The 26,083-nt window shown below is 42.3% G+C and overlaps 1 protein-coding gene across 3 annotated transcripts in view; it reads left to right on the top strand.

The window, feature by feature from the left end:
• Positions 1-18,051, top strand: part of RNLS (renalase, FAD dependent amine oxidase) — a 67,620-nt gene extending 49,569 nt beyond the window's left edge. For 2 of the 3 annotated variants that reach the window (XM_072340783.1, XM_072340782.1), the window contains exons 5-7: positions 3,810-3,983; positions 13,068-13,243; positions 17,718-18,051. In XM_072340783.1, coding sequence (XP_072196884.1) covers positions 3,810-3,983; positions 13,068-13,243; positions 17,718-17,870 — 503 coding nt within the window. In that variant the 3' untranslated portion in view covers positions 17,871-18,051. The remainder of the gene's footprint in view (positions 1-3,809; positions 3,984-13,067; positions 13,244-17,717) is intronic. The other variant, XM_072340784.1, reaches the window with a different exon arrangement.
• The last annotated feature ends 8,032 nt before the right edge of the window (positions 18,052-26,083 follow it).

Below are 26,083 nucleotides of genomic sequence, written 5' to 3'. Positions count from 1 at the left end.
AAGGTGCACTTTTCAACCCCTCCTCTGCTTTCTGGCCAGGCTCACTGCTGTACTCCTGTGTGGTACGGTGCCTGCACTCCCTGCCTGCCAGCTGAAGCCTTGGCCCTCCTCTTGTTGGCCAAAGGGGATCTCAAGGTCCTCTCCTTCCCACAGTGTGAGTGAGGCAGTGAGGTGACAGTAAAGTCCTGGGACAGCAGATAAAAGACCCTGGCTGTATTTATGGGGTGTGAGAGATAAGTAACCCACTCTTCTGTCAGTGTCTGGAGAAACAGCAAATAAAGTATACATACCCCTTGCTTTGATGTGATGGAATCTCCAGGGGATGCTTACTTCAGTGGTGTTCCCAGTGCAGCTGGAGCTGGGTCTTTCAGTGGAAACTGTATGATTTTTGTGTCTTTACTCATTTCTTTAAAAATATCGCTATGGCTGGCTTTTGTATGCTGGACAATTCTGTGATCTGAAAGCTGTTTGGTTTTGTTGTTGTTTTTTTTCCCCAAAATGTTATTAATATCATCTTAGCCATTTTTGTTGGAATGGAAAAAATTAATAATTTTTAATGGTTTCATACACAACATTAAAACAATAGTCTGGTTTTCATTTAAAGCAATCAAAGCATGGAAATTCAAAATGAAGGTTGTATTCACGTCTTTAGATCAACTTGTCCTTTTTGAAACATAAAAAGAATGAAACATAGGCCTTAAAACCCGTAGATGCTTGCATATGGTTCACCTTCTGGTTGTTAGTTGTTTTGTTGGTAGACCACGATATCACTTTACTGCCATCTCAAACAATATAAACTTGCTCTGCCTTTTAAATGTCTGACAGTTTAGAGTTCTCATGAACTACAGACAAGTTTTAAAAAATCTAGGCACCTCTTGTTCATCTTTCTGCCAGCATTGCCCTTCCAGGCTCCTTATGTAGGTAACATAACAACTGTGTAACTTTACCTTGGTGACTGTGCTGCTGTTCAGCATCCATCCCCAACAACCCCAAACACCTTCTGCAACTTTATAGCCTGTGAAGACAGCTCTGTAAAGCACTGTCAAGTCTTAAAGGAGGTGCTTAGAGCCAGCTGGCTGGCAATACTGAGGTTGTGAAGGTTGTACCCGCTGAAGCATTCCACACAATAAACTGTGCACAAGCAAATGTCACTTGGCAGGTATGATCCTACGCAGACCAGAGGTGGGATATGGAGTGGGCCATGAAGCCTGAACACCAGTGCAATTCTTACCCATCTCAGATATTCCCAGAGCACAAAGGTTTCTGTGTGCTAAGCTCTGCTGGGGGAATTTGCTTCTTGGGTTGAAAGAGGTTTTGTTCATTTTCTTCCCTCCAGGAGAAATAATTGTCTGAGTAACCTGGGAAAAAGTAATGGTTTAGATGGGATATTACAGCTTTATAGGATTTTATTTTATAATATATTTTATAGCTCACTTGTAGGATTTTAATTTTCTTTTGAAGCACGGCAAGAAGATGTAGATACATTATGACTACTTATAAAGAAAGGGGTTCAGTGGTGACAGACTCCTCAAAATCCCACTGTTCAGAGTCCCTACCTGGATGAACTGACACCCAAGGGTGGACAGCAAGGCTGTGTTCTCGTGTCTTGTAATGCGGCTGAGGAGAGGGAAGCGTGAGAACAGGAATTTCTGGATACATCTGTTCCTGCTGTCATGTGATCTGTATTTGGGAATTGGCATGAAGAGTTACTGAATTTGATAGCATTACTGTTTGGACTTGGCAATGAAGAACCCCCCAGACAGCTCCCAGATGCTGTCACTGAGGGCCTGTACTGTTAAATTCATAGCTTGAGAGTGGAGCAGGGAACGTTTCCATTAAGGTGGGGTGCTCAAGGTCCCTTCACGTTGGCATCATTTTCTCTGTGACAGTTCTCCAGCAAGCTCCATGTGAGTGCTTAATCCCCTTCTTGTCATAGATAGGAGTCACCTGGTTCCCCCGTCAGGACATGCTTCAGGTCAAGTGAGAAGAAATGGCTTTGCAGAGCTGTGATGAAGTGGGGGAAAACAGCCAGGAGCCTGAGTTAGGACAGCCCTCTGAGGTCACATCTGGAAGCTGACAGCAGTTCCGTGTGGACTTGGGAATGACACCATTACCCACTTGTTGTCTGATGTATGTAAAGCTTTTTTGTGTGCTGATGGTCTTTTCTGGGCCTCTTTTTTCATGGAGCAGTTTGTGGAGTGCAAACACTCTTCCTCCAATGCATAATGCAGATTAGATGTCTCCCATCTTGGATCTGTGAAGTCTCACAATATTTCCGCTGGGGTAAGCTTCTTCTGAGCAGATGATGTAGACTGGGCAAGACTGGGGGGCATGCTGACCTCAGTCTGGAAAGTGGCCATCCTATTGTGGGGTGGATGCTCCCTTGAGTTTGCCACCAGGTCCAGTGCTGGAGAGCCTTCTCTGGCACTTTTCATTCACTAGCATACATATAGTTTCTGGATTCTGAAATGGCAGCCAGGGTCCTGACATGTCTCTTATAGTATTAAATAGAGTCCAGACATGCGCAGCCTTAAAGCTTTTGAGAGGTGAGCATACCAGCTGCAATGGGAATGGGTCTTTAAGCTGACCAGTAGGCTCTGAGTTTAGTGGCAGTTTTTGCAAGGACTTTTCAGTGTGATTGAATATGCACTCAGCTGCGTGTCCTGGAGCAAAACATTCTGCCAGTGTGGCTGAACTGGGACTCAGGAGTCCCTCAATACCACACCAAGCATGGAGGTTTGATTTGTAGCTTGGGTACTGGACTATCACATTGGCACAGCAGGAAATATCTGTTCCCAAAGAGAGAATGTGTGCTGGTGTAGCGTGTGATGAAGCCTTCCTGGTTTGCATGTTTAGAGGAGCAATGTTAGCTATGACAGCAATGCCAGTCATAATTTGATGCATGCTACTTGTTGTCATATGGAGGTGACTGTGATGTGGGCAAGGCATGAAGGCATACCCTGCTTCGTGCATGGGGCTTGTCTATCCCAGCCTAAATTACTTTGGGCAGCATTTTCTGAAGACTGGACAACTGAGGCAAAAAGCAGAGGTTGCTACAACTGGAATACAAAACTAGTCACAGGGAGAAATGGATTCACAGTTTCTCTGAAATGTTCTAACCTTCCTTAAAATACCTTTCAGCTAAAGCTCTTAAACTTCACTACAAGCTCTTTATGGAATCTTCTCTTTTCTGAGAGTTTCTCAGGTTGTCCCCATGGATGCTGTGCTAAAAAATATTTAGAATAAGTTCTTCTCTTGTTTTCAATCACAAATGTGCTAGTAGTCTGGATACTTCAGTACAATCCAAGACTATAGTGCTGAAGTGCAATGCCATGGTGTTTTTTTCATCTATTTGCATTGCAACATGGGCACTGCAGGGCCTGTGTTGGGGCAAATTGACACATTTTATTCCTACTAAGAAATACGTATTCATCTTCAGAGAAAGTGTTGGGGAAGAAATCAGCTGGCATCAAAGTTTCGCAGCTTTATCTAGAACATAAACAACCCACAGATGGGGAAGGTTGCATGTGAAGGACATACTTCACATAATGTGCCATTAAAACTTCATGAAGAGGTGCCCCAGAAAAAATATTACAAAGCACTAGGGTTAGTATTCGCTTCTTAGTTTTAGCAGTCTGGTCATTTTCAGGAAGGAGTAATCAGCTTAACCACAGAATTCATACATTTCATGTTCTGAGAGAAAAGGGACAGTCTGAAATGTCTGTTGTTTTTTTTTTGTTTTGTTTTGTTTTGTTTTGTTTGTTTTTTTGTTTTTTTTTTTCTTTTTTCTTTTCTTCTTTTCCCCACAGTAATTAATGAAAGGCAAAAGCAGCAGCTGGAATCAGCAAGCTACTCCTCCCGCTATGCTCTGGGACTTTTTTATGAAGTCGGCGCACGGATTGATGTCCCCTGGGCTGCAAAGTACATCACCGATAATCCCTGCATACGCTTCATCTCCATTGATAATAAGAAACGCAATATAGGTCAGTGCTCCCATTATTTCCCTTAAACACAGTGACAATAGAGGGTGTAGATCATGAAAACTGCTGTTCAATTGAGTGTTGCTGTTCTAAACAGAGCAAGTATTTAACTCTAAGCCATGGTAGATAGCATTTAATGTCACATTAAGCCTGCAATAAAATACACAATGAAAGTGAGAAGGTCCTCAGAAAATCACCACCCAGCACATGGTTTACATTACTGCATTTATGAAACCAGTGTCAGGAGATTTGAAACATCAAAATGTTGCTATTCCAAGAAAGTGTTGGAGTTCCTTTGTTTAAACATTGATTCATAACCATGCCAATTTATCTCCTGTCATCCGTTACTTTACAACTCCTGTACTTTCCACTAACTATGCTTGGAAGTAGTAACAAGTTATATAATTGAGGCTGCCTAGTCTAATTTAGAGTTAGCTAGTTTGCTCTCATAATCATGGAAAAATCCTTCAAATGGCTGCATGTTGTACAGCTGTTGAGTAAAGCTTGGAGAACATCCCACAATGTAGACACTTCTCATGTGTTTCCGGAAGATGGAAATGAAATAGCTGTATGTTGTATTTATTAAACATATTCCATATACCAAGTAGTCTGGGAAGTATATTGGCATAGGGTATCTCAAGCAACTAGCAGTTGAGCTTCATCAAGTAAATTAGGAATTGAAAATGCTTCCCAATTCTATTGCTTGCTCACACTGCAATGATGACCAAGTTTAACTGCACTGGTGAAGGGGGAGTGAAAATCTGTGTGCCCTTAGGCTGGCATAATAAGCATGGTGACACACTGTTAAAGGGTAAGGAAGGATTTTCATTATATAAAAATTCAAGATATAGTTATTACGTATGATTACATTCGCTGTGCTAAAACATGTTCAGATGCAGATGTAGGAGACTCTTGTACATACTTTCTCTTGTTCAAGCGAAATTCATTTTTTCCTGCCAGCAGTCCATAAATACCAGCAATGTTACTCACACTGGGCACTGCAAACCTTGCCCTTACATCAAAACACCCTCACCAGTTTGTGCTAAGAGCAAAGTTATTGCAGAGATGAACAAACTCACCACTGTGCAAGCCTGATTTTGTTATTTGTGCAAATAATTTAGCCTAAATTCTTAAAATGAAAAAATGGCTGAACTGGTCAAAACAACAATATGCTGATGTGCTTCTTCCTGCAAGGGCCAATAGCAAGTACATAAGTAGAGTATAAAATACAGAGTGATTTTTTTTTTTTCCACTGGCATTGTCTTTTTGTTGCTGACAAAGTACATCTGGAGGGTTTCCTGCATGCAAGGTAACATCTCTGCTGCTGTGTTTAAGGGTAACTGCTTGGTGGTTAATGGCATCGACTGGTGTTGTTCTCCCAGCCACCTGATTCTGATTGTGCAGTAGACACAGCCCAAGTGAGGAACTCACCCATCCTTTCCTTGTCTGATCACTCATGTGGGTTCAAAGCACCAGCGCTGACAGCGATGAATTTGTAACAATAATCAAATTATCAAGTAGGCAGTTGCTGTGTCTTTGGTAGTTCCAAAGGAAATTAATCCAAATAGAAAGCAAAGTATTTGTTGGGGGGCATATTGTTAACAGCTACCTAGAAACTACTAGAACATCCATGTTGACACTGTTTATGAAAGTAGCTTTTTTTTTCCAGCAACTGAAGATGATTTCTGTCCCATAAGGCTCACCTTGTGATAAATAAACGATCAATCGTATGTCTTAGCTGTACTGTCTTGGCAAACTTGCATTTTGCGAATTTGAGCATAGGTCCTGGAAGATTAGTACTAGGATGAGAGACCAGCGTGCATTATCTGAAGCACTATTTCTGACTGTGAGCATTCCAGTTGTGTACAGGATGGGAAGGCATGCCTGCAGTCTGCTCACAAGTGGAAGCCAAGGTAGAGTAACATAACAGCCAGAAGGAGACACAAGAATGATCCCCAAGTGGTTCAGTTTTCTTCCAACAGACACAGCTCTGCTAATGATGGAAACTCAGACACACACTCACATTATTAGACAACTTGGACAAAGGGCACTGAAGATGAAACTTATTTATACATTTATTCTGCAGGCAGAACACCTGAGTATAAAGTTCCTATGTGTTTGTTTTAGTGTACACAAGTATTTTGCATCATTTTTTACTCTCCATGCTTCTGACTGATCTCAATAAGGGAAACATTTCAAGAAGGGAAATAGGAACAGCTTTCAATAAGGGAAATAGGAACATTTCAATAAGGGAAATAGGAACAGCTTTGTTCACCCACTGTTTTTTTGGGGGGTGCCATTGCCAGTCTTTTAGCACTATCTTCCACTCATTCATCTTTACTCCGTTCTTCAACCTTGACTGATCTTGATTCATCTGAGGAAGGTGATTTGCAACAATAAGTGTCAGCGATCAGAGAGAGGAAGCAGAAATGCTCAAGCTAAAATTTATGTTAGTGTTCAGTTCCCTGGGTGAACCAGCTGAAACCTATCAGGACAGTGATCCTTCCCAGAGAGCCAGCATAATTAATGCCTGAATGCTCCTGTTTCCACCTCCTCTCCTTTAGGCCACATACACGCTCCTATATATATTGTATACAGTGGCATGTATTTTTTAAGTACCTGCCTGCATCCCTCCTTCATTTCTTCAGTCTTAGCGGGAAAATTTGCTTTTTTGCCCATCAGATGTGGCTGCAGTGTTTATCGGGTGTATGTTCTCAGCACTGTTGTAATTACACAACAGGATCAGTTTGTTAGGACAAATTAGAAATGGCAGGACAGAGGCAGGTCCGTCTATCACTCTTCAGAAGTATCAGCCTTTGCTCCTAGGGCAGCATGCTGCCATGAGGACAACTTTCCCATCTGCAGTGTTGCAGCAAGGTATGTCTCCATCTGTAGAGGTAGTATGCTCAAAAGTTACATAAGGAAGAACCTACAAAATATGTATGTTGAATTCCCTGTGCACTATGTATGAATATTAAATATTTGTCTGATTGGCTGCCTTAAACACCCCATCAGTATTTATAACTGGTTATGGGGGACAGTGGGAATTCTTCAGTATTTCAAGCCTCATTTCTGTAATACTGCAGTATTTGCAGTTCTTTGTATTTCAGAGGACTAAAGATAGCTGACACACAAAAATCAAAGCAGTACTCTTCTTTTGCGTGAGGACTGTGAGGTTATGTAATATAGAGGGAAGATTTATTTTGCAGGTTTTCAAGATCAGTGCAATTTGAGTATCTTTTTTTAAATTTTGAAATAAAGATTTCTTTATCTTCTCAGTACCAAAATATGAATTCTTAGGAAAATGAAAGAGTCAAAGAGCTATTTAGGGTTTTGCCCTCATTACATGGCCAATTACTTTGTAATCCCCTGCTTGCCTTTTAGAAAAAAAATAAATAAATCGGAGACTGTCTGTAAGGCTAATGAAATTGTGAATTTCTGCATATGAAAAGATCAGCGCTGTTCTTTCAGTGGACTCTTCCAAATTCTGCCTTGTAAGTTACTGTGAGTTTTATTCCCTGGAGAGTAAGGGGCCATAGAAACCATGAGAACTTCTAAGGATAACTCGGGAATCTCTCCCTTTTGCAAAACAGCAGTGTGGCATTTTGAAAGTGAGTCCTCCCTTGCTTATTTTCTAGGATTGCTGAAGTTATTCACTATCCTTACTATGTATGTAAATATGTATATTTACATATATTTACATTTATTTATTTATTTATTTATTTTCTAGTTGTATGAGGCCCTCTGCACTGGCCAGCAGTATTTCCATGCACTTCCCTCTCAGCCCAGCTTCTATGGTTTGTTTGACATGGCAATGATAAAACCCTTTTCCTTCCTCTCATGTTACCCAGAATCAGAATGGATTTTGGATAGCAAAACACAGCTCCCAGCTCAGATTAAAAATTCCTTTGGGGTAGGAAGTAACCAAGTCTTTTATTTATTTATTTATTTATTTTTATTGGCATCTGTTCTGACTCCAGGTTCTGTATCACTGGACAGGAACATGACACGATTCCTGTAGGAACCTATCAATCCATCACACCCCCAGATTACTGTGGATACCATACTGACCATTTGCCAAATGAATACTACAAGTCTCAGGCACTAATGGTGTTCTCTTTGCTAAAGAAACAATCAGTTTCAGGCCTCTGTGGATCTTAGGAATCAAGCTAATTGCACCAGTTAAATCTCTACAATTTCTTTTTGGCCTAGGGACTCTGAACCCTGACTTAACATAGATTCACCAACTGTACAGTACAAAAGCAGCTTTTGCATTTTTCAAGAGAGAAGACATCAGTGGGCAGACAATTCACGCTGGGTTTTCTCTGAGAAGTGGTGGGCTTTACTTTTATTGGGATGTTTCTGTTTTTTTGGCTCTTCAAACACTCAAACTGATTATTCCCTTCCTTTCCTAAGACTAAGATAAGGAGGATGTGGCCAACATGGGAGCAGAGTTCACACTTGGGCTTATCATGGTGAGCTAAGTACTATAGGCTTATCAGGGCAGAGTAAGGTCTCTGTAGGAGGACTTGGCAACATGGGCTGTTCATATTGCCACTGTGCTGCTGTAAAGAATGAGTGCAAGGAGTGGTCATAAGTCTTATTATTGTAATGGTGCAGCCTTGCTTCTAGTCCTAGTAGCTTTGCTTCACCCAGGACACTGTACTTTTCCATCTTATATTCTGCATTAAATGTGTTATCCAAATCTAGAAGTCACCTTTCTGACACCAGATGTTCCTGAGCCACAAACCAAAGTGCTGGCTCTATTTTTTCTTCTCTTTTTCAGAGTATTATTAGCCCCATCATTTTTTCTGGACAGTTATAGTCCTAGCAGGCTTAATACTGCATACGTTCTCTCAAGTCCTTTCACTTTGAAATTCTATAAATACTTGGCTCTGTCTTCACTGTAACCCTTTAGGATGTGGAAAATGCACTTCAATCCTCGCTTTTCAATTTCTAACTTATATTTTTCTCCTCCTTTATTTTTTTTTTCATCCCTTTTCCCTTTCCTTGGATTTGGTTTCAGACTTACTAAGAAGGGCTAGTCAGGCTGATAGTGCAGCTGCAGTTTGATCATAGAATCAAGTCACTTAAGTTAGAAAAAACCTCTATGGCCCAGCTGTTAATCCAGCACTCCCAAGCCTACCACTAGTCCATGTCCCTGATCTCCACATCAGTGTATCTTTTAAATACCTGTGGGGCTGGTGACTTAACTGCTTCTTTGGGCAGCCAGTTCCAGTGCTTCACAGTCCTTTTAAAAAAGTTTTTCCTTAAGCCTCCCATGGCACAACATGAAGCAATTTCTTCTTATCCTATCACTTGTTACTTGGGAGAAGAGACCTAATATCTTTAACTTGACTGTGAGGGAGTGGTGGAGCTCCATCCTTCAAAAAAAAGAAACAGATTGTTCACATCATTTCTACTGCTCTATTAGGCCCTGCAAGCTGCTCAGAATAACTCAGGTAGGTAGTGATCATGGCTAATACATGATGGTGGCAAAGATGTCTCTGGAAGGAAGGTTTTGTTAAGTATGGATTTCATGTCAAAGCTTGGCTCAGTCTGTCTACACATCCTTATAAAATAGCAACTTTGGCATCTTCAAGGTCCCCAGGGTGGGCACGTAGCCACTGCAGTGACATCACCACTGTCACAGGCAGGATGTGGGGCTGGATGGGACAATATGCCGAAATCACACAGTTCCTTTCTGTTTACATGGATGCATACTGAGTCTTGAAAGTCCTCACGTTCTTCACTTTTCTGATTGATGCAAAAGAAATTCAGGGTAAAATGAAGAAAACACTGAAACAAAGAAAACCTACATTTTTAGGCCTGCATCTTCTATATGCCATCAAGGAGAGGTTGAACTTAGGGCACAAGTCAAAATGTGCCCTAAATGTGCCACTCTGGATTGGGGCAGGCATGACATCAGTGCAGCTTTGGAGTCACATGGGCTGGAAGGACTAAAGCACCGGGCAGAAGCTCCCAAATTTTCGTGGAATTCCTCAGTGACTATGGATGGAGTGGGGACTGCCAATACTGGCAGCGTGGCTGCTGGCTAATGATGTATGTATAAAAGCTGCAGCCAACTCTGCTGTTTCATCCTAGCTCTGATCTACCCCTTCCACCACATCAACTGATTGGATTAATTGCTGTGCAGCTGGGATGAGAAGAGGGAGAACTGGGAGCAGATGAAAGCTTTTTGCTGCCTCCATTTGCCTTCACATCTTAACCCACACTTTGCCGAGCATTCCCTGGCTTGCTGCATCTCCCATGATGCTTTGTCATCTACCATCAAGGCCATAGAGTGCTCATATCTTACCACATGTAAAGGAAATGAAAATCTCATGGGAAGCTCTGCCAAGTTTTTAGTGTTTAAACTAACCGTTACAGCAGCCTGACCTGAACATGCTGGGAAGAAAATACCAGGTTTGCTCTTTGCTCCTGCAGCAGCTGAACAGTCATTCATACCTGGTGCAAGAGCTTTAAGATATTGAGGCTGAGATGGCCCCATTGCTTTCAGGGAAAAATCTATTTTAAATTGGTCTGTTAGCCAATGTTTTTGTAGAAGGAAAAAAAAAAAAAAAAAAAAAAAAGGAAAAAGGCTTGAGGCTAAATTTGATCCCTGCAGTCTGAGTATTTCAATACTGGAAGGCTGTGACTCAGTGGTCTCTGGAAACTCTCCAAGCTGGGAGCTGTGAGTAGCTCTAAGGAGGAATTAAAAACTTGAACTGCCTGTTTTCCTGAAACTTGCTTTGTATATGTTATGGAAGAGATGAGAGATCTGGAAGAAGTAGGCCCTGTCCAAGAATCATTGACTACAACAAGACACAGCAAGCAATAAGTATTTATGGTAATAAAATGCTTAGTTGTCTATTAATGAGCCTTTTAACCGGGTTTATGTGGAAGAGTTTGCCAAATCACACATACAATTTTTTTTTTTTAAAAAAAAGACTCTGCAAGTACCTTACAGGCTTCCCTACTTGGTTATCTGTCCATGGCAATATGTACAGACGACAGACTTAGAATACCTGTTTTCCACCTCAAAGTGGGAAGGACAGACTGAGTGGCATTCCCATGAGTTTTGCAGACATTTGGAAAACCTGATGTGAACAGAGGTAATGTCCTGTGCTAGTTTGTGAAACGATCTTGGGGATGGGAAACATCAGGAAGGTGAGACTGAAGGTTACCCTCAGGCAGCCAGATCATCAGAGCTCAGGAAAGAAGATGACCTCTTTGGTTGAGAGACTACTAGGTCTAGTTTCACTCAACAGTGTTAATCACCTGATCTGCCTTACCTCCATCCCACATCCACCCTGGGTAGAGATTGTGGACTTTTTTCCCCCACATTTTCCTTGTTCTCAAGAGCAGAAGTTGACTGAGCCACTTAAGAAAGAGACTGAGTGAAAGGATTCTTCAAGTTGAAGTGAAAGTGTTTGCTGTGAGTGCTTGGACTAGGTCCTGATATGTCTTAGTGCTGATCTCAGGGATCAGCAAATAAGCAGAAAATTTATCAGAGAATGAAGTTTAGGTTGCTTCTGAAAGCTAGAATGTGTTGGCTTCTCAGAGGAAGAGCCTTGTGTATCCTCAGTGACAATGAAGATGTAAAGATTTCCACCAGGCTGGTTTCTATGGTTGGAAAGCATTCAAATCCCTCTTATTGCATGGATTATCTAGTCAGAAAATGCTCATTTACTGCAACTGAAATATTTTTCTAGGAATTAGCTAGTTCAAACAGAGGTTTAGCCTGAAAAGACTTTCTGCTTCTAAAGGAGGGAGTTTCTAGTAAATAGAGCAAGAGGGAATCGTTTAATTTAACTACCAACCTGGTGAATTCAGCCTGAAATATAGCAGAATCCAGGTCCTATCCTTTCTCCAGCAAGTATATCCAGTTCATTTAAAATGCAACAGCCCCAACAGGAAGAACCTCATACAAGGATCTGCTAGGGTCAGGGAAATCACTCAGCCTTGAAATCCAGTATTCTAGGAAAATGCTCTCATTGGCTGTCCCGGTTCCTGTGCACTTGTGTTATATTTATTGTTAGAAAGATGAAAGATCTTAGTTTTGCCTCAGAGCAAAGCCATGCAGTTATGTAATCACTTGGAGATACCTGGAAACACCAGGGCTATAGGGCCAGCACCACAACACTCCAGGCTCCTTGGGACCATGTCCAGGAAAAACAGAGCTGTCCCCAAGAATGGGGACATTCCACCACCAGGGCCATCTTACTTGCATGGAGACATTATGTCCCAAGTGGCAGCTTGTGCTCATTTCCTCTTGTCTGGCTCCATCTCAGCAGGTTTTTAAGCCTTCCTTCTACAGGTAGGAAGGGATCTCAAGAGAGATCCACCACCACTGTATCCACTGTATGCACTGTATCCACTGCCAACCCTTCAATGAGATCTTGGAGGGTGTGGATCCTTGCTCCATCCCTTCCAGTCACTCAGGTCCATTGCATGTACCTGAGCTCCCCTGGGTTGGCCCTGCCTTCCCATCACGTGTTCAATCACTGTTTCAGGCTGTGACAGCATTTCCACTACACAGGTTGTACTGAAGCTTTACACTCTCCAAAACCTGTATGTAGATAACCCCGCATTGGTGTCCCAGAGCAGGAAAACTCGAGTTCACTTGTGTAGATCAAGATAGTGATTTATCAAGCCAACCTGCCCTGGCTTCTGTTTCCCTTCTCCTCCACAAAAGTAAAATATTGGTTTTATTCTAGTGTCAATTATGTAGATAGTGTTGCATGGCCAATATGCAACCAATTATAGAGTAAGCAGATGTTTTTTCAGTAATGCTGCAAACACTCTTCCTACTTTTGTCTTTTGCCTTGGGGCTCCTCTAGGAGAAAAGTAGAGGTATTGCAATAGGAAAACCATTACAAATTTTGCAGTACGTCTTGATTTCTTTACTGCACCTCTTGTAAATAACTTGTATTATTGTTTCTTATGTTTCTCCAGCTGGAGGAACAGGGTGGTGCTGCAGATACTTATTTAATTCTAGTCTAGAGAGAGGCGCAGTGGGCAGTATTGAGGGAATGCAAATGTTAACGAGTAATCTTTTAGAAGCATCTTTCTTCTTCATTTCAGATTCTCCTGAAATTGGACCCTCGGTTGTAGTTCATACAACGGTGACATTTGGAAAAGAGCATTTGGATTCAGACCCTGATGAGGTTCAACAGCTGGTTCTCAGCCACCTGGAGAGCCTTGTGCCCTCCCTGCCCAAAGCAGCTAGTGTCAAGTGTCAGAAGTGGAGATACTCGCAGGTAACCCAGGTCAATCAGGCAGCTGGGAGGGTATTGTTGAACAGGCATAGAGGGTGTCCTGGGAAAAAGGACATCGCACAGCCCAGTGTTCATCCTCGGAGCCAGGAGAAGGAAAACGATATCCATCTGGTATCCATAGTGCACTCTTCCATGTAGCCATGTAGCTCCATAAACACGAGCAGTGTTTATTGATGGCTAGCTATAGCCGGATCATTGCTAGTCATGTTTTCACATAGTGGACCTGGCTCAGTGTTAAGTTATGCAGTGATCCTTATAAGAAGGAACAGCAGCAGTACACAGGAAGGAAGTAAATCCCACATGCCTCACTGAGATTTTTTTGGTATTTAAAACTACGGCTAAGTCTGTCTCTTCTGCCTCTGAAAGTATGTGGCATTATTAGCAAAACTCCCACCCTACCGCAGAATAGTGAGAGTTCTTGTGTTTGGATATACTAATTGTTACTATTTGATTCAGCCTGCTTCAATTTAACAGTATGTTATGCAAAAAGTATTTTAATGTAAACTACCTAAGGGTAGTAAAATGTGCATATTTTGCAGATGTCTCTTAGAAATCCAAGGAAATTGTTGGCAATTTCCTCAAGGATTGGCGTATATCTACGTGTTTACCCAAAGCCTCTTAAGTTAAATTACATCGGTGAAATTGAATGTGGAAGTCAATGCAAAATATTTACTTAAGGCAGTCCCTAAAAATTTCTCCTTTTATGAAGTCTGGAAAAGTTACTGTAGATAGCTGCTGTGAAGTCTGCTTGTACCCCTTGATCAGCATCCAGAGACCATAACCTGGTCTTGTTAGGACAAAGTTTATTTTTCTGTGAATTAGTTACTGGTAGTCTGCAAATCACTTTCCAGTACATAGTGTTTGTTGTCATACGAAAATGACATTAATGCATGCATTTATGTTTTAGATGCCTCATATTGTGTGTTTTATATGTTCCTGTTGATTGGTTCAGGGATTTATTTTTTTTTTGTCATTTATGGTATCTCTGTACAGTTGTCACTGTTAATTCACTTTTTTCTGATTCTGCCTTCTTTTCTTCTGCATTACCTTATTCCTTCAAGCTTCATGCAAGCACAAGCGCCGCAGGTGTTAGGGAAAAGAATTTGATCAGATGTTGGTTGATCAAGTCTGGGAAGGGCTCCCAAAACAAAGAAAGAAGTATTTCTAAACAAAATTAATGCACCCTCAATGCTGCTGCAGCAGAGCTCTATGCACTTCTTTTCTTTAAAACATCATGGAGCTTACTATGCCCTTTCTTTACACCCCTCATACTTTTGGCATAGTGTCAAAGGTGATGTATAAGCATATGCAGCCTGTATGGCCTGTTCTGATTTATTTCACCATGAAAACTGACACAGTGGAAAGCTCAAAGAGGATAAGTTAATTTTTATTATTCAGTAGTATATTACACCATATTATTTTTTAATAGAGGCAAAATTAGTTTTCTTCCTTCTGACTAGACAAGATTTAGTATAAACTAGTGCCCAGTTGTTTCATCTTTTAGAAGTGGTTGGAACAGTGGCTGTCAGAATAAACTCTTATTTTCCACAATTGCTTCAAATTTGTTATCTTCTTAAATCACCAGGTGTATGTCCTGATTCTTCTGTTTAAAAATTACATTCAGACATTGTACTACTGTATCTGTTATTTTCTTGAGCACCAAGCCAGTGTACAACTTACAGCTCTTCCCACTATCTTCTGACTCTCTTGCCTGCTACCTGCTGCACTGCTACCAGCTAAAATCACCAGTTTCAGTGGCTGCTTGAGCTTTATGTCTGTGTCACAGGAAGAATTATCACCAATCTTTAATTCAGGGGGTGAATGTAAATATGTAATTGTGAATAAGTTAGCATAGGTCAGGTAAGTTGCTTCAGTAAGAGATGTCTGTTTCCAGGTGGGCACCCTGTAAAATAAATTAATAAAATAAATTAAATATCTGGGACAGAACTCTCCCTTTCTCAGAACTCCCCCTTTGTCATAAAGCTATCTTTACTTTCAGTTATAATAATCTGTTGTCACAGAAGCAAGGGGAACTGATAAGATGGGTGCATCTTTCCCCTGACTCTTTTAGACAGGATTTATCCTGCTTGTTAATTAAATCCGTCTGTAGCATCCTTCACATGGCCCAACACAATCCTGGGATTAAAATGCAGACATTACAATTATCCATGGCGGATGAGGGATTAGAAATTCCAAACTTCTACTTACACTACTGATCAGCACAGATGCAATTCTGGATCCCCTGCTTTAATTATAAGATACTATTAACATTCAGAGCCACCAGCTTCCCAGACCATCCCTTGTACAGAATCACTTCACATGTGCAAGGGATTTTGGCAAAAAACAGAATCATAGAAATTGGACCTCAGAAAGGACCTCTTCAGGCCTCTGATTCAGCCTTTTGCTTAAAGCAGAACTGTTGCCAACATTAGATCAGTTTCACCATGAGTTTTTCCTGCTGAGTCTTGAAGTCTTCATAGAGTCATGGAATGGCCTGGATTGAAAAAGACTACAGTGATCATCTGGTTTCAACCCCCCTCCCATGTGCAGGGTCACCAACCAGCAGCCCAGGCTGCCCAGAGCCACATGCAGCCTGGTCTTGAATGCCTGCAGGGATGGGCATCCACAGCCTCCTTGGGCAACCTGTTCCAGTGCGTCACCACCCTCTGGGTGAAAAACTTCCTCCTAAGATCCAACCAAAACCTCCCCTGTCTCAGTTTAAAACCATTTCTTTCTTGTCCTATCACTGCTCACCCTCGTAAACAGACGTTAAGTCTTCCAAGGATGGTGATCCAGCAGGTTGGGCTATGTAGCTGAAGGTAATTTTGGACAGCACCTGTTCTGCATGCTAATGACTGGGATCTTTTTTGCTAGACTTCACTATATACATCTGTGCATTGTGTCTCACTTTTTCTCTCTACATATGCACATGTGTGCACGCTTACTGCTTTTGTAGTGAGAATTATTTTTACTAGTGCTTTGATTTCTGTGGCAGCTCGGTAACTGTGGGTCTTCTTGACAATGATGAGCTACATCTGAGTCACTGGAAAAATCTCCTCAAGCAAGTTGCCTTGCGTCTAGATCTTGTTCACAAGAGCTGACATTAGCACAACAGGGCTCAGTAACAGTTTACTACACAAGAACCCAAAACATATCTTTGGCCCAAAAGCAAGGCAGAAAATCAAGGGAATATGGAAAGAAAATTATGTTCTTCATATCATGCCTTAAGATCTCTGTGGTTTGATCTCTGTTTATGCTCCATTGTTGTGCTTTTTTTCCTCTCTCCGTGTCACTCTTGATACTTCTTCCTGTATTTCAGCATTTCATCCATGTGGGTCATGTTTTGTCATTTCTCTTACAAGAATATCTCTTCCAACATTTCTTCTCTCATAACTACATCATAAAGCTGTAGTGTGTTGTATCATTCTTTTCTTTTCCCTTCTACCTGGTACTTTTTTTGCCATCACACTTACCACTGCTGTTCCTGTTACCTTACCTCTGTTCTGGCATACACCAGTGCCACTCTGGAATGTACTGGCTTCCTCTGGAGCTGTGTTGCTCTCCTTCTGTCCATTAAGTCATTGTGTGGCATCATGGTGATCCTAATTTAAGAGAATATACAGGATAAGAAAAAAAGCCAATGGCTTTTCCAATCCGGTGTTTAAATCTAGTAAGATCACGAGATCTAGCACATGTTCTTGGCCAGATTTCCCACATAATGATGTTGGTGCACAGTTCCCATGCCTGCTCTCTTTGTGAGTCAGAGGGCAGATGACTTGGTTTATTTGGATTAAATGTCTTTGCTCTATTAACATTTAAATGCTTTGCCTCAGCTGTATTCTCAGATGATGAAGGAAGCAAATAAAGCCAACAACTATGGACAACAATAGTTGAATCCTTCAAAGTTTCTGTATTGATTTCTGAGTGTTCAGGCCATGAGATCATTGGGTCGAGATCCTTGCCAAGCGTGGAATAGCTTGGGAAGTCAGGGATAGAAAGAGGTACAATTCACTGAACAAAACTTCTTTACTGGTTAATATTTTGTCATGTCCCATTTAAGAGTGTTTACCTCTTGAACTCCTAATTTTTTTACATATTTTATGATGGGAAGATTTTGAAACAAAAGAAATCATTTTCATCTGAAGCCTTTTGGGTTGAAATGCCCGTCGTGATCTGTCCAGGATAAGGCTTTATTTCTGATGAAACAGATGAGAATAAGACAGGATGGGGCAGTAAAAATTATGTTTTCCATATGCAGAAGAGATTTATTCTAGTTATTTAACATCACAAGATAAATATTTTACTTCTTGATTGTTAATAGTAGGACCTAAAATCTGGGATGGAAAGAGCATTTCATATGAAAATATTTTCCTAGGTAGTACTGATCATTCTGACATTGAATTCAGGTAAATAAGATACTTTCTTTTCCATCTCCCTGTATGCTTTTCTTTTTCAGGTTACAAAAGCAGTGCCCAATTGTCCGGGACAGATGATTCTTCATACTCAACCTCTCCTGATCTGTGGGGGCGATGGATTTACTTGTTCCAACTTTGATGGCTGCATAGAGTCTGCCATGAGTCTTGCAGAGACTGTGAGATCTCATTTATAACTGTTGCAATTCACTGCTAAACTGGATTTATGATTAATTTTTTTTTTTTTTATGATGCATTGAATTCTAGTTTACTATTAAAGCCACTGGCTTCTATTTTGTAAAAAATAGAGTAATAAAGGAAGATTTTGTGGTGTATTGCAATAATTACTGAAATGGAATTAAAATGAATTTACCAGGATCTGTGCTGAGTGGTTACTTTACTTGATATCTCTAGTCAGAGCTACTGAGTTCTAGCAGCTATGCTTTCCAACTTGGATGGTCTACTGTAGGTCTAACCATGTCTCCTGGTGTGGACAAATATAAAGAAGGCATCACAGATCTCTGCCACCCTGCTTTCTTAGTCTGCAGCTTTCTGAAACCCTGGTGAAAGAAAGAGATTGACACTGCTGCAGGAAATGATGGGCCACCAAAGTAGACTGTTGGCCACGCTGGAGTGACCTGTGCATTGTGGCTATGTGCTGGCACAGGCTCCAGCGCCAGGAACAGCTTTTTCCTTCTTCAAGGTGATGGAGCAGTCAGGGTAACAGCAGCTAATGTGGAAGGTGACTTAGCTGCTTTCTCTGGCAAATGCAGAAAAGGAGGGGAAATAACTGAAGCATATTCCATGATAGCATGTTAATAAGAAAACTGTGCTGACATTTCCCATTTGCAGTTAAATCACCACCACTATAAAAACTGATTTAAGTTAAGCAGTTTGTTTGAAAGCAGGATGATTTCTAGACAGCTCTATGCTTTTCTTTGGCAAAACAAGTGTAGAAATGCAGAAGCAGGTCTAGGGAAGTATATAAATACAGATGTGAGTGAATGAACAGGGAATATGACTTGAATTCCTAAAATCCTAAAAGCAAGTGTAACTGTGTCAAAAATACTACCTGTCACAGTTTCAAGTATTTCTAAGCTACTAAGCAGTGTTTCTGGGAAATCAATTTTAAAATTGCTTAATAATTAACCAAGAAACCATTTATACTAAGTTTGAATTTACCTCGCCCTTTCTCCTAAATCAAATGTCACAAGTTTAGCACTTCTGTGTACTACAGCAATAAAACAAACAAAAAAAAATAAAAATAAAAAGACTATTTTCCACTGGCAGAATTTTAACCACACATCTATTAAAGAGCTACAATTCTGCCTCTTCCTTAAATCCCCTCATTTCACAAAAATCTGACGTCTTGCATTCACACGCAACTGAACATGGTAGTTTGATGCTGCTTTTGACTATTTCTAATGGAGTGTGTTAAGTGACCAAGAATTCTAAGACTTAAGTTTATTTTTAAAACATCTTTGAAAGGTATTTTACAGCACCAGCTGGATTCATTGATTTTTTTCTTCTCTTCTGAAGTAATCAAGTTTAAAACTCAGCGTTATTGTGTCTGCTTCAATCAGCTCTGAACCTGTAGGTTTCCACCACTGAATGGTGAGCATGTATGTGTACAGGTCTTCCACAGGAATACTTGAATTCCTGTTTCCCAAGGAGAAAGGTAGCCACATGGCTCTATAGTAAACTAACCTGTTGAGGAACAGTTTTCGTCTAGCTGAAAAGCAACTCAAGTCCAAGCTGAAGCAAAGTTTGATATTGCCGTATTGGAAAACCTAGATAAAAACAAGCAAAAACAGTGAAACTAGCCACATCTTTCATATTTGCTTTTCAGCTATCATCCAAGTAAACTCCAGGAATAGGTTCCCAAGGGAGAAACATTTATTCTGTAACGCTGAGCCATACACAACAGTATCCCACTGAGCGGTCAGTTCCCTTAGCAGCTGCCACCATGGCAGTGGGAGCACCATTGCTGGATGTATTTGATGGCTTATGGGGATCTATCCAACCAAGTTGTTCTCTATCCAAACTCTGCCTTAGCGCACAGAGAAGGATGTGGGAAAGAAGTCAGTTGTTTCCCTGCAGGGGTGAAGGAACAGCTTGCAATTTTACCAGACTGATTGGATATGCTGCTTTTTCCTCGTCTTTGCTCTTTCCGTCCCTTGCTTCAAAGCTGCATTTTGCATTAAAGCACACTAAAATTTACATTTCCTTTCCCTTCTTCAATTTTGAATGCTACCAAACCACTGAAAAGCCAAATGCATAACCTTCCTGAAAAACATGTGGCATGCAGAAAACAGAAAATGAGACATCTTTGACATTACATTGACTCTGTAGCTGCCTCACAAACAGGCATGCTCCAGAGAGTAATGATGCCTGATGTCAGAAGCAGACATAAGTACTGCCAGTGGCAGACAAGCAGAGCTACCTCTGACCCCAGCCATTCAGCAGTCCTACACTTTTGGTCATTGTTAGACCTCGGAATGCCTGGTAATCAGATTTAGTGATTTTAAGGCCAGAATTATAATCAAACTTGAATCATGATGAGTCTCATATGCTAAGTGCTCTCATTATTCCCAACTTCATGACAGTCTATCAAAATGCCTCTTCCCTGTCTTACAGATTCAGTCAATTTAAGCAAAAGTACTTGGTTGGGTTTTGTTTGTTTGTTTGTTTGTTTTGTTGTTGTTGTTGTTGTTTTTAAGATGGAGTGTTAAGTGCTCATGGACATGTTGCTCTGCAGGAAATCCCCAGCACAGGGTAGCTTTGGCTCTCTGTAGCAGAGTCTGGTTTCCTATATGCAAGCAGGGAGACAACATGGCCATCTTTCCCATGCGAGGTGGGTAACGAGATGTTTCCAAGAGGCCATTGCTTGCATCCAAAGGGATACATGCAGCAGACTGGTCAGGTGTTATTTCCTCAGCCTTGCTCAGATGGAGGTCATTTTTGGTTAACTGCCAGATCAATCAATTATGAGCCATATCTCCCTGTTTCCAGACACAGGCAATGGCTGTGTATGATCTCCAGGATGTCGTGAGCCACATCCAATGCCCAAAGACTTCAGCTGAATTAAAGCATTTCAGATCTCAAATGACTTCATTATTGTCTTTCTCATCACAAGAAAAGAACGGACCGCAATTGCTCAAAGCATTTTAACTCACAGTTGTGTTAACTTCCACCCAGTGACCATCCCTTGTCTGAGCCCTTCATCCCTTGCTTGACTGAACTCATCAGATCCACAAAGCTCATCTCCAAAAAGTGCTAATATCCTCCTTCCTTTTTCCAGTCACTGGGACTTCACCAGACAGTCAGGATTTTTTCAAATATGATGGAGAGCAGCTCAGCAACCACATCAGCCATCTCTGTAGGATGGATATCATCCAGCCCCATGGACTTACATACATTCAGTTTCATGAGGAGGTCTCAGACTTCTTCCACTGTTACAATGGGACAGAGTCTACTCCTCTCAGTCACACCAAGAGCTTCAGTGTCCTGCCAGACATGGGAAGCCTGACCATCAGTGAAGACCAAGGCTCACTTACTGAGCACCACAGCTTTTTTTATGTCTGAGGAAGCCAGCCTTCAGCAGACCCCAACCACTAGATGCCCTTTACTGGACCGATACCTGATTTTCACCCATAAGCTCTCAAGCTGGTCATGGGTGCAACAAGGAAGGCTAAGGCCCTCTTGGAATTAAACCTTGCAAAAGAGTTAAAGGATATCAAGAAAGGTTTTTTTAGGTATGTCAATAGTAAAACGAAGACCAGTAGGTCTGACCAGGTCCCTGGCCAGTAGGTTGAGGGATATTATCCTCCTCCTCTATTCTGCCCTGGTAAGGCCACATTTAGACTACTGTGTCCAGTTCTGGTCTCCCCAGTTCAAAAAAGACAGGGATCTCCTAGAAGCAGTCCAGGCCATAAAGATGATGAAAGGCCTGGAGCATCTTCCATATGAGGAAAGGCTGGGTAACCTGGGTCTGTTCAGCCTGGGGAAAAAAAGACTGGGGGGGGGGGGGGGGGGGGGAATCTGATAAATGTTTATAAATAGATAAAGAGAGGAGGAAGGGAAATGGATGAGGCCAGGCTCTTCTCTGTGGTGTGTAGTGATAAGAGGAAGAGGCTTGAAACTTGAACATAGGAAGTTCCATACTAAAATGCAGAAGAACTTCCTTACTGCAATGATAACATAGCACTGGAACAGACTGCCCAGAGAGGCTGTGGAGTCTTCTTCTCTGCAGATATTCAAGACCTGTCTGGACACCTACCTGTACAAACTATTGTAGAGAACTTGCTTTAGCAGGAGGTTTGGACTCGATCTCTTGAGGTCCCTTCCAACCCCTGCAGTTCTCTGATTCTCTAATCTGTAATCCAATATCCACAGACCCAGCAAGGGCAGCTCTGCTTGTCAGGTGTCCCATGGGCCCCCAGGGACAGATGCTGGGAGCAGATAGTATCCACCATGTGGGCTGTAGTGAGAAGAGGTAAGCCTTGTGGGAGAACGTCCTACTTCAGGATGAATTAGATTTGGGCTAGCTCTCAGACAAGGAGCTGGGGACATGTCCAGCCCAAGCCCATAGCCTCTTCTGAAGACCTCCAATCCTCTGCTATGGCCAGGAACAGCCTCATCCTAACCATTTCATCCAGGCTGCCTCTGCCTCTGCCAGGCTTCAATGCACACACATCTTACAACCCTGCCTGCACAGGGCACGTGGTGACTGTTAGCTGGAATAACTCTCTCAGGGCTGTGAAATAAAATGTGCATTGTTCCTGGAAGACATAAAGATGCTGTGTTGAATGCAGTTTATAGGAATTTAGCTCATTGTCAGTAAGAGCTAGGAAGAGATGATGGGTGCCCAGCTCCTCAATTCATAAACTGGATCCCTTTAATAAGGCCATATTTTTGTGCAAGCATGTACAAGTAAACTGAGGTTGATTTAGGTTTGTTTTTTGTTTGTTTGTGTTTTGTTTTGCTTAGTTTTTAAAAGGCAGCTGCAGATGGGAGGCACTTCCCAGCTGAAAGCACACGATGGATTTCCATAGCACTCCCTACAGCCAAAGCCTGCTTTCCAGGTTTGGGGGTGATTTGCTTGGCTGGCCAGTGCTGCAAAGCACAGTGTGACCAGGAAGCTGGCATGGGGCCAGGGGTGATGAGGGCTCTTCCCGAGCTGCTGGGCGCTGAGCCTCTGTGACGAGATTCCTGCAGGGCCATAGCTGGCTTTGCCTTAATCCAGGCTCTGGCTCGGATGTTCTGTCCATAAGCCGCTTTGTGCGGCAGAGCTGAAACCCTGAAATCCGGAGCTGCCTGCTGCCACTCTGCCCATCTCACCATGTGGCCCTTCTGTGAGCCTTGCCTGGATTTTGCTGAACTCTGACATTTCACTTGCACCTTTGGTAATGATATTGCTGAGCATCACTGTATTTGGGTGCCTTGGGCATGATACCAGCAGGGGAGAGCCTAGTGCACTGAGCAGTTCCTGGCTTCCCCCTCCTCTTGGATGGCTACAAATATAGGGACAGGGCTCAGCGAGGCACAAGCGTGTGTGCAGCTGTAGGAACTGAGCCTGCTCCACACTGGTCACGAGGGCATTGCTCAGCGGGAAGTTATCTTTTTGGCACAGGGCTCCTGCCAAATTCAATGGCACCACCTTCTCCCTCACCTGTGCTGGTGCTGAAACGTCCTTCCTTTCTCAGTGCTAATCACCCTGCAAATCTCTGCACCAGGGAAATGTGCATGTCATGATCTTTACAACAGAGCACACCCAGCCACAGTGCTGAGCTCTCATTTCCCCAGTGCTGGGTTATGGAAGTGATGCTTACAGCATGCTCACAGAGCCCTGGGCAGATTTGGCCAGTCCTCTGCCTTTTTCAGCCCAAACAGGGTGAAAAAGAAATGCTAGCAAGTGATACTCAGTGAGTGCTGGGATACAGATCTCATATACATATAGCACTGGGGCAAAGGAGGAGGAGGTGAACTCAAACCATTTCCTTCATCACCTTGGCCATCTGGAGAAGATCCCAAGCTCAGCACCCCAAGTCCTTGGCAAGTGATAGACATGCATGTGACCACTCCCATGGTGGGAGAAAGAATGTGATACATGTCTTACGTTCTGTCCTTCTGCTCAAAACTACCTAAAAATACGTGCTTGAAGTTTTCTCATGGGACCTCTCCTCTCTGCCTACTTGCCTGCAAGTATTACTTTTTAATTTGTTCAGTAAGAAAACAATCCATTCCCACATGGAACTCTTTTAGAATTTTTTGGTATTTTTTTTTTTTAGAAAATGCATCATTTCTTGCTCTTGGTTTTCTCTGGAGGTTATAACAGTGGTTGAAGATCGCAAGGCATATCCACACACACAAAGTGAGTAGAAGTCTTTTGATGACGAGGTGGTGCTCCTACTGGCCTTGGCACCATGGCTGACTGTTGAAGGAGTACAGTACACAGCTCATGTCCTGATGAGAAAAGCTGTTATGGGGCATCATGCCATGCCCAGATTTTCTGCATCCACCTCTGCATGCAGATGAGCAAAGCATACATCCCAAACCCACGGATGTTAAAGAAATCCCTGCTAGGAGGAGACCAGAGGGTTAATTCTGGCTTGATCTCACTACTCTTTGAATAAAGAATAAAGAATAAAGAAATTAGCTGTTCTGAAGCCTCATGAAGGGCCAAGTCTAGTTTTTTTGGTTTTGGGGTTTCTTTTTGTAGAATGATATACACCATGCTCTTGATGCAAATACATTTATGGTGAACTTTGAGCTACACATCTGCTATAAAGAAGTAACTTTTATTCCCAGTTGAGCATTGCTACCACAAGAGCCAGGCTCCATCTATGCCTGAGCGTATTTTTGCTAGCTGCACTTAAGTCCAAAAAGCAGAGCAGAAGGGTAGTTGCAGACCTCACTGAAAAGCACTGACAGCCTTATTTGTGTTTGCTGACTGAGTGAGAACCAGGGATGAACTCTGTGGACGGCAAACTTCTTAAATCCATGCTGCAGCTTCCAACCAGCCATGGCTACAGGGAGTTTCACTGGGTGCATTTGCTCCTTGCTTCTGGATTGGCAAGGAGAGATAGCCTTGAAAGCCACACTTTCTGCAAGGATTTGTTCCCTGTAGGTGCTGCATTTCCTAGCTGTTTCTCAAAACCCTGCTGGGACGGGATCTTCTCCTCACAGCCGAGCATGCTGCAGGCTGGTTGTGGGGAAATCATGATAAAACCAGAAGGGAAACTTGGAGTTCGACCCACCACTGACATGAATTCTTCACGTCCCTGTCAAACTGAAGGATGGAACTCTATGGGAGTAGTGCCCAGCATTTTACAGGGCTGCGAGGAGCATCACAGACCCAGTGGGGAGGAGGGGGCCTCTCATAATTTGTGTTCATTGCAGCGACTCATCTAATCCTGCCTTGGTAGTGGTCATGTTGACAGATGGCCATGCAGGCTGCTGAAATAAAGCCACAGTGCAGTGTCACCTCTTCGGTGACTTCCGATGCTGCATTTCATTTCATTGGTGATTTAAAAAAAAGCAAAAGGCACTGAACAAAGGGAAAGGCATAAAAGCGCATACGGATACATTGCTCAGCCTATACTGTGAGTACTGTTGGCCAGGTAGCTGCAGAGGTGCTGGTAGGGCTGGATTCAGTCTAAATCAGTAAGGAGGAGCTGTATTTGGGGAGAAATTGCAGTTCTAGTGGTATCTCTGTGCCCAAAGCCCCTTACCTCTATAAGCAAGGAAATGTGGGAAAACTGTGTAGAAAGGAGACTCAAATAACAAAAGCTGAAGGTGATTTATGTGATGCTGTCCCACTGGAGATGCTAGTTCCCAAATGGATGCGTCATTTATTAGTACAGGCAGCACTTAAGGCATCTGTTAAACCATCACTGATGTTGTACACATGGTGGCAAAGGCAGGAGATTGGCATATCATGCATGTGCTTTAGAACTTTACCCCTAAAAACTGAAGCCTAACATCATACCCCTAACAAGCTTTTGGCTTGAAAATAGATTCATATGCTTCCTTTCCCTCTTCAGGGTAAATGCTCCCCTATCCAGCGGCATGGGGTGAGACACACTTGCATGCATCACAAATGGAGATAAGGGTGATCGCTGTCAAGCAAGTGGAGCTCTGTGCATACTACCACAGGGCAGTCCATACTTAACAGTGCATGTAAGAATGAAGAGTTGAGTGCAGAGCAAAAATCCTTTCAACCTACTGATCCCACAGACATCTTGATCACCAGTGTGTGTAGAACGGAGCCTTCTCTTTTGGAAGTTGTGCGTTATCCTCAGCAGGTGGATAATGCATAGGAATCAAACAGCTAATGATGCTGGGTAGCTGAGGATCTCACATTCTTTTTCTCGAGCATTGCCAGAGAGACAGTGCTTGTTTGAGATGA

Source organism: Excalfactoria chinensis, chromosome 6 (genome assembly GCF_039878825.1).
Source record: "Excalfactoria chinensis isolate bCotChi1 chromosome 6, bCotChi1.hap2, whole genome shotgun sequence".
In the NCBI taxonomy this organism is placed as follows: Eukaryota; Metazoa; Chordata; class Aves; order Galliformes; family Phasianidae; genus Excalfactoria; species Excalfactoria chinensis.
This window is presented reverse-complemented; position numbering and strand designations above follow the sequence as displayed.